The following is an 8,941-nucleotide window of genomic DNA, read 5'->3' as shown; positions in this document are numbered from 1 at the left end:
TCCTTCTCACTGCTGATATCTAGAGATATTACCTATAACCCAATCAGGTTGCACAGGTTAATTTCTTTGAAAAGTATGTATGTCTTGGTGTGAACATTTGTAATAAACACTGATCAGCAGTGAGTCTGCGGTGGCGCAGAAACCGATGGTTATAGATTGCTTCTCTTTCTTTGATCTGCCCACATAGGCTAACCATGCCAGCAATCGATGCATATTGAATCAGTTACCCAGGTGACACACAACAAACAATGCCAGCAAATGCGCGGGTCACACTTTTGCTACGGACCTTATAAATCCAGCGGAGTAATACAACACAGGACCTTCCGCCTCCAGGGTCTCCAGGGTCTGTCTCATATCCAGCTTTATTGAGATTCATGCATGTCATGCTTGTCATCTGCCTTCGTCCATGTTATAAAACTTTTGTTTTGTTTTGTTTTGTTTTAATGACCGATCCAATATGTCTGCAGCCGCTCTGAGAGCGCGCGGGCACCTGTGCGTTTTGGAAGAAACACGCGAGTGGAATATTGTGGAGCTCGTGGTCAGCGGGGAGGTCGTTTTCACCTGTAACATAAATGATCTGGAGTTTGGTAAGTGTGGTTGACTGGGATACATGTAAGGTTTGTGTGATTAACGTGGAGCTACAAATCAACTTAAAGTGATAGACTGAGTGACGTCATCACGACCTGAAAACCTTTTGGTTTTTGTTTTTCCCCAAAGGCGGAGATGGAAAACTGGACCCTGTTTGCAGAGAGGCTGTTGCTGCAGTGGAGAGTGCTTACTGAAAATAAACCCATATTTAAAAAATGCAATTAAAAACTGTACATATTATGCAATTACACCACTGTATGGATTCATTTATAAACACCAGTCAATTTATTAGGTTCACATGTTTAACTTCTTGTTATGTGAGATTTTCCTGCACAACTATCTTTACATTTACAGAGAATGCTCTGGAAAAGACGTAATATTCAGTGACTAATATTTATCTGGGTGAAAATGTTTTGTAAATTCTAGAGGTCTGAGGAGAACGGCCAGCCTGCTTCGATTTGATAGGAAGATTACTCTAACTCGAATAACCAGCCATTACAACTGAGGTATGCAGAAAAGGGCCTCTGAATGCACAACATTTAAAGCATTAAAGCTGTAGATGGGCTACAGCTGCATAAGAACGTACCAGGTGCCACTTCTTTCAGCTAGGAACAGGAAAATGAGGCTACAGTTCAAACGGGCTCACCAACATTGATAAACAGAAGATTGGAAAAAGTTGCCTGGTCTTATGAGTCTCAGTTTCTAATGGTAAGGTCAGAATATGAAAGCATGAGTCTGTGCTGTCTTGTGGCAGTGTAATGGTGGGGGATATTTTCTTGAGTTCTACACTTAGGCCCATGAGACAACCTGCATGAGTGTTGTTGCTGATCATGTTCATCACTTTATGACCACACTGCACTCGGTGAGTGTAGATTGTCCTGCTGTTTATGGGTTTAACCACTAACAGACTGACAATTATCAACTGGCCGAACTGGTCAGTCCAACAAGGCTCCCAAAATTGTCCACATTCATTCTACTGCAGTGATTCTAAAATTATGGCGTGAGCATAAAGCAAAGTTACGTTATTATGATTTGTCAAAAAAGGAAGAAAGAAATGCTTAGGAAAAACTACAGTCTTTCATTTATTTCTGACCGCCGATTTTGAAAAAAAAAAAAAAAAAAAAAAGGTCACCCGACATGTTCCTCCTGACCTTTACCTCACTAACAATCTCTTTGGACTCTTCCTTAGATTTGGGTATAGACAAAACATTTTGGGTTTATGGCCATAATCCATTAGAATTTTGTGGCTTCGATCGAAATTCCATTGTAATTTCTTTAATTACAGATTTGCATAAGAATTTAAATCACTAAGATAGGCAGAGTTTCAGTGATATAAAGCCTACATTTTAATTAAAACCTCCATGCCACTGCTTGATATTGCGTTCATCTATATTTGGTTCACATGACAGGACAGCCCACATATTTTTAAAGACACATTTATGGAATTAATAGAAAATTAAGGACACACAAAATCTGAAAACAATTACAAAATAGCTCCAGGATCATTAAATCATTTGTCAGTGAGCAAAATCCTATTTCAACCCATCATAGATTAACAGATGACCTGTAACTTTACTCATCAGTTCAAACTGTTGTATGTATGCCAGGTCATTCATTTATTAAAACATATTTATTGCATATTCAAATTATTCCCTGTAGGTGCAGTTATATCATGTTGAGCACATATTTCAGCTCCCACATGAATATGTGGCTCTTTCCCTATTTACTAAACAGTCATGTATAAACCTCTTTTAAATCACTAAATATGCAAAACTATGTTTCTGCATTACTGGTTAAATCTCCCAGCTCTACGTTGGAAAGGTAAACTACAGCGCAGCTAGACAAGAAGTATAATTTTAAGGAGCTTTTCTAATATCATTTGTGTTTGATATCTGGGGATTTTAATGTGACAACCATGCATCAATATTGCTCTCTGAGCATCCAAGGCTGTTCTTTGTTTATGTGTGTGCGTGTCCCAGCGCTTCAGAAGAAAAAGCTGAGCCTTATGTCCTAAGTAGAAAACATGGCTGCAAGTCTCTGTGCCAGCTGGCTCATGTCTCCTGGTGAAGTGATGTGTGACAATAAATACACACTCCTTCACAAACAGCTAAGGTAGCCAAACAATAACAGGCTATAAAATCTACTGATGTGTTAAGTTTCAGCACAGTTTTCATACCTGTGACATGCGATTCATAGTTATTGTTAAAGTGTACCTCTGGGGTGTTTTGGGTGTGTTTCATAGCTACAATCAAAATAAATATCAAAATAGTTATTTAGCAGTATTCAGCATAACAGCAAAAGAATATTTGAAGTAGTAAAACCACTCCAATAATGATTGTCACAGTTCTGCGTGGCTGTGTGAACAATACTGGTGTACTACACTCTACCACACAACAGAAGATGCAGGATTGACCATTCTGTGGCTTAGTGCTTATGCTTAATGTTCATAAGGAACTTTTTATTCTTAAACAATTGTGTAGAGATAGGTTTTTGGTGATTCTCAACCTAAGACTAAGCCACATCAAAACAATGAAATGACCTTCTCTTTTACAAGTTTCAGTCTTGGAAGGAGCTCATGTTGAAAGCAGTGTCCATAAACTTCCTCAGCTCATTGAGGTGAGTAGATTTGTTTCCTGTCGCCGGTGCAGCCGCAGGATCTCGTCCCACATACCTGAAACAAACACGTAAGGTTTATCACCTGCAACAAGAGCTCAAATGCTTTGGCTAGTTCTCTAACTAGAAGTGAGATGATAAATAAACATTCTTACCAAATGGGTTTCTTGTTGGCAACCACTGTGAGGAAGCGTGGTCGGACATAATCATAGTAACCCATGTTCTTGTGCTCCTCCTGACACCAGATGAGCTCAGCGTTGGCGTATTTCTCCACCTCTTCACTGACCAGGTCAAACGGGAAAGGAGAGATCTGAGAGTTGGAGACCAAAAAATGACCGATGAAGAAATGACCACACAGTGTCAGTCTCATTTTAAAATCAGAGAAGAAGAACTAAAAACCTGTTCAAGCCTGATTATGGCAACATCTCTGTCCAAATTTTGCTGCTTCCTCTCCTTAGCTAATTCATAGTAGACTTTGCCTGCGCAGAAGATAACCCTCTTTACTTGGCCTGGGCTTTGACTTGCAGGGCCCTCATCAGGAATCAGTCTCTTAAATTTAGTGCCTGCAAACATAATGCATATTGAACATTAGTAATAAATGCAAATAACTACACACATAAAACATTAAAAGTTATGTCACGCTTAAAGGTAAAGCTCTACCTTTGGCAAGGTCATCAAAACTTGACCTTGCGTCCGGATGCCTGAGCAGAGATTTAGGAGTGAAAATGATCAGCTGTTTGAAGGGGAGAAGAAAAGGGAAAAAGTTTCCGTCACTGACAAACAACAGATTTATCCTGTCAGCCGTATCTTCATTGTGTGCGCTGAAAAAACTCCAGAGGAAAAAAGTTTTTATCTCTTTTTTCACGCTAATTTATTACCAACATATAGCACGCAACATCAGCACTGGGAAAACAAAACAATTCTTTAACAATCAAATAAATAAAACCCTTTGTGCTCGGTCGACCAAGTCCAGAACTTCGAAGTTTTTCCATAAAAAACCAACAATATTATCCCCTGTAGGCTTCCTCCCTAATTTGCTCTGGAACTAATTTTCTCACGCTTCGCAAAGCATCGCATTTATGTACAACAGGGGATCAGTTAAGACATTCACTGTGCCTGAAAACTGTGAGACAAAAAAGAGCATATAGAAAAAAGAAAAGACAAATGCTTTACACTTTGAAACTTTAGAGCTGAGCTAATTCTACTTTCTTTTTTTTAAGTGCAGGAACATATAGACCGAATTATGAATATCGTCAAACTGAGCCTCTTATAATAGAAACATCACATCTCACACTTTCCCAACTACGATTTTGATTTCAGTCGTGTAACAAAAAGGACCCAAAGAAAACAAAATATTCTGCAGGAAATATCAGGTGTGCTCTCGATTTATCGTCAGAGAAAAAAGTGGTTTATACGTGATGTGTGGTTTGAAAGCTCTGATCTGATCTCTTTTTTTTTTTTTTTAATTTAAAGTACTATATGACAAGCACAAAAGCAACCTAAGTGAGACATAAAGAAACCATACTGTAGTAATGGTGATGTCACACTTTACCGGTTTTCTGAATGGCAGCAAAATCTGTCGCCTGAGCACGTGACAGTAGTTAGCAGGAGTGGAGCAGTTGACCACAATCCAGTTACAGTCATACAGCTGCTGGACTTCAAAGTCTCCGGTGAATTCCTTCATGGAAATCAAATAAATGATATTAACTCTAAAGGTAATGACTTTGAAAAAAGAAATTGTAGTTCTATCTTCTGGCGACAATGCCACTTCTCATAAGTGGGCAGAAGATAGAGCACATAATTGCGTGAGTGCACTGCATCTCTCCCCTGCATACACACACACACACAAGTACAGTACACAGAGGACAGTGAATGTTAATCCTCACTAATAGTTCAATCAATAACCCCATCTGAAGATGAATCTGGTAAGCTTCTGCTGATACAGCCTCCGCTATGTTCCCTCTTTTATGTTCCCTCGCAGCAACTGGTCACTGGGGACCTGAATTGCTGCTGAATACCAACACTTAGAGGCCAAGATGAAGAGACTTTTCAACTCTACAGAAATGGGCAATCATCACTTAAGCAATCACCTAAGTAGCTATGTCTGTGAAGGTTCTCAGTCATCCAGGTCATCGTAGTCAAAGGAGCTTGCAAAGAAAAGCGTCTGGACTTCTTTAAGTTGCTTGAAGACGTTTCACCTCTCATCCGAGAAGCTTCTTCAGTTCTAAGGTCAAATGGTGGAGAGTCCCAGATATAAACCTAGTGGGAGTGACCCCCCACAGAGGGACAAAAGGACCCCCTGATGATCCTCTAATCGCCTGAGCCAAGGTGTGAAACTGGGCGTGGGTCCCAATCAGCCAGAGTTTCGGGTGTGTTCATTGTGAAACCTGGCCCCACCTTATCATGCGAATTCCTGAGGTCAGATGGCCCAGGATGTGAGTGGGCGTTAAGGCGTCTGGGAAGGGATCTCAAAACTGGATTATAGATGGCAGAGAGTTGGTGTCGTAAACCCCCGCCTCTGTTCAAAGATGGTCGCTCACAGTGGACATAGATGGCTTCTTTCACTCCTCTTTCAAACCATCTGTCCTCTCTGTCCAAAATGTGAACATTGGCATCCTCGAAAGAGTGTCCTTTATCCTTAAGATGCAGATGGACTGCTGAGTCTTGTCCTGTGGAGGTGGCTCTTCTGTGTTGTGCCATGACCTCTACATTGGAGAGACCAAACAGCCACTTCACAAGCGCATGGCACAACACAGAAGAGCCACCTCCACAGGACAAGACTCAGCAGTCCATCTGCATCTTAAGGATAAAGGTCACTCTTTCGAGGATGCCAATGTTCACATTTTGGACAGAGAGGACAGATGGTTTGAAAGAGGAGTGAAAGAAGCCATCTATGTCCACTGTGAGCGACCATCTTTGAACAGAGGCGGGGGTTTACGACACCAACTCTCTGCCATCTATAATCCAGTTTTGAGATCCCTTCCCAGACGCCTTAACGCCCACTCACATCCTGGGCCATCTGACCTCAGGAATTCGCATGATAAGGTGGGGCCAGGTTTCACAATGAACACACCCGAAACTCTGGCTGATTGGGACCCACACCCAGTTTCACACCTTGGCTCAGGCGATTAGAGGATCATCAGGGGGTCCTTTTGTCCCTCTGTGGGGGGTACTCCCACTAGGTTTATATCTGGGACTCTCCACCATTTGACCTTAGAACTGAAGAAGCTTCTCGGATGAGAGGTGAAACGTCTTCAAGCAACTTAAAGAAGTCCAGACGCTTTTCTTTGCAAGCTCCTTTGACTAAGTAGCTATGATGTCAGCACAGCCAGTAAAGCAGGAAGGTAAAGAATGCTAATCGCAGTGCAATGTTCAGAGAAATAAATGATAGACTAGAAATGATCCGAAATAAATCATGGCATTAAGAAGAGGAAACCACTCCTACTGCATGTGAACATACAGGGATGTGATCTGGATCATCTTTGGTCATTTGCAGGAAGCGTTCAGGCCGAGCTGATGAATGCTCTGGACCCTAAGGACAAATCAAGACAAACAATAAATATGCACAAAATACATGATGAATTGTGACAAATAACCCAGCAGTGTCCAAATTCTAACATGATCTCACCATTCCTTCCATTCCATGTGGCAGCAGTAGGACAATGCCATTATTGCGAACCCACTTGGCCTGTCCTGAGCTAATAAACTGGTCAATGATACACTGGGCTGTATTGTGAAAGTCTCCAAACTGGGCCTCCCAGAGGATCAAAGCATTTGGGTTAGCCATGGCAAAGCCAAGCTCAAAACCTGAAGTCATAGACATGATTATTCAGAACAACCAAATATCCTCGGCATGATATTCAGCTGCTTAGTCTAGTCTTACCTACAACTCCATACTCTGATAAGGAGCTGTTGCAGACAGTGTAAGATGCCTGGTTCTCCCACAGGTGGTTCATGGGAACACAGATACGTTTGTCAACCTCTTGGTCATGTAGAACATGATGACGGTGACTACAAAACAGAAGATGTGAAACTGAGCCAGGACGGTAAGGACTCAAACAGAAAACAAGATTAGAAGACACCCTCTGAAGCAGTCCATTCACCAGCTGTGCTTTCAGTTAAAGACTGAAATCAACATGCTAACAAGCTGGGCTAGTTTTTAGAATGATAGCATTACAGTGTTCACCTTGTTTCCCTTAGTTTAGCATGCTAACATTATTAATTATAAGGAAAAGTCACCCATTTAGCAGTTATGGGGATTTTTACTCAGGACCAAAGGGAGTGAGAGACTAACAAAAAAGCAAATAAATACAGAAAACAGATCCATGCCGCCAGCTTGACTAAAAACACCACTGCTGTACCGAGTTAGGCACTTCTGTGTGAAACATAAAAACATTTACATTTAAATAATAAATTAATGAAACAATGTTTTTTCTAACTGAGTATCTCACACTGCTAAAACGAATGCATCAATTTAAGAGGCTATGGCCCATATATATTTTTTTAAAAAGTAATAGTAACATATATTTTTAATTGATATTGCTTTTATCTGTAAAGCAAAATTATTAACTTGTTTAGTATCTACAAAAGGAAGAATGAAAATGAAATGACAATTTGCAAGAACATATAGAAATGTGATTTAAATGACCTTGAACAGGGTTTTCGGTGCCAGATAAGTTAATCTGAGTATTTCAAATCGATGCTGATCTGCTGGGATTTTCCCACAAATCACCCCTTGGTTTTACAGAAAATGATAGAAAAGAGAGAAAATATCCAGTGAGAGGAAAAGACGTTCTAAGGGTGAAAACGTCTTGTTGATGCCAGAGGTCAGAGGAGGATGGCCAGGCTCCTTCAAGCTGATAGGGAGATAAGGGCAACTTATCAAATAACCACTTGGTACAATCGATGGCATGCAGAAGAGCATCTCTGAATTCAAAACACATACAGCAGCAGAAGAACACACCAATTGGCACTCCCGCCAGCTAAGAACAGGAAACTGAGGTTCTCTCGTACACGGACTCACCAACACTGGACAATAGAAGACTGGAAAAATGTTGCTGGGTCTGATGAGTTATAATTTCTACTGTAACATTTGGATGGCAGGGTCAGAAACTGGCATAAAGAAGCATGGTTCCACCCTGCCTTGTATCAACAGTTCAGGCTGTTGCTGATGGTGGTGTAATGGTGTGGGGGATATTTTTGGGGGGTACACTTTAAGGGTCCTTAGAACCAACTGAGAATTACTCCACGGTGATCAGATCTGCAGTAAATGTGTGACTCCATCATGTCAATATGGCTCAAAATCTGCAAGGAATATTTCCAGCACTCTGTTGAACCTATAACATGAAGAATTAAGGCTGTTCTGAAGACCAAAAGAGGTTCAAGGGAGCCCAACTGCTAATAGCAGGTAGTGCCAGTAAGTTTATGCTGTCTTTAGTGATTGTGGTGAAAACAGCACTCTTCCAAGGAAATGTTCAAAGGTCTTTAATCCAGGAGATGCATTGCAAGCATTGAAGCCTGTGTTCCTAGCTCATAAAGGCACTTTCCTCTCTAGCGATCTTCTGTCAGTATGAAGCTCAACAAGAGTGGATGTGAGCAAAGACCCAAATCTTAACAAGTTTTGCCAGTCCGCTCAGTCCCACTAAGGAATCATCCTTCAAATCCAGCACGCTCAGACAGTCACTTAGACCCCTTTAAGATCACTTTCATGACATCTACACACATGCATATACTCTCTCTC

At 41.0% G+C, this 8,941-nt stretch overlaps 2 protein-coding genes across 2 annotated transcripts in view; one reads left to right on the top strand and one right to left on the bottom strand.

Moving 5' to 3' along the window:
- The first annotated feature begins 125 nt into the window (after positions 1-125).
- On the top strand, positions 126-1,622 carry cunh10orf53 (chromosome unknown C10orf53 homolog). Its single transcript, XM_014336413.2, is given in 4 exon segments — positions 126-278; positions 280-343; positions 468-587; positions 718-1,622. Coding segments are annotated over 4 exon segments (279 nt in total). The 5' UTR covers positions 126-248; the 3' UTR covers positions 783-1,622.
- Positions 1,623-1,692: 70 nt separating this feature from the next.
- The window catches only part of ogdhl (oxoglutarate dehydrogenase L), a 19,070-nt gene continuing 11,821 nt past the window's right edge, over positions 1,693-8,941 (bottom strand). The window contains exons 16-23 of the mRNA XM_005913992.3: positions 7,085-7,212; positions 6,830-7,008; positions 6,662-6,733; positions 4,754-4,879; positions 3,862-3,934; positions 3,601-3,764; positions 3,357-3,511; positions 1,693-3,259 (exon numbers count right to left, since the gene is read on the bottom strand). Of these exons, the coding sequence (XP_005914054.1) occupies positions 3,145-3,259; positions 3,357-3,511; positions 3,601-3,764; positions 3,862-3,934; positions 4,754-4,879; positions 6,662-6,733; positions 6,830-7,008; positions 7,085-7,212 (1,012 nt within the window). The 3' untranslated portion in view covers positions 1,693-3,144. The remainder of the gene's footprint in view (positions 3,260-3,356; positions 3,512-3,600; positions 3,765-3,861; positions 3,935-4,753; positions 4,880-6,661; positions 6,734-6,829; positions 7,009-7,084; positions 7,213-8,941) is intronic.

The sequence above is a fragment of the Haplochromis burtoni genome, unplaced genomic scaffold (assembly GCF_018398535.1).
Source record: "Haplochromis burtoni strain Fernald_Lab_line unplaced genomic scaffold, NCSU_Asbu1 Contig_7, whole genome shotgun sequence".
Lineage (NCBI taxonomy): Eukaryota > Metazoa > Chordata > Actinopteri > Cichliformes > Cichlidae > Haplochromis > Haplochromis burtoni.
The sequence above is the reverse complement of the archived record's forward strand: the minus strand, read 5'-3'. Positions and strand labels throughout refer to the sequence as shown.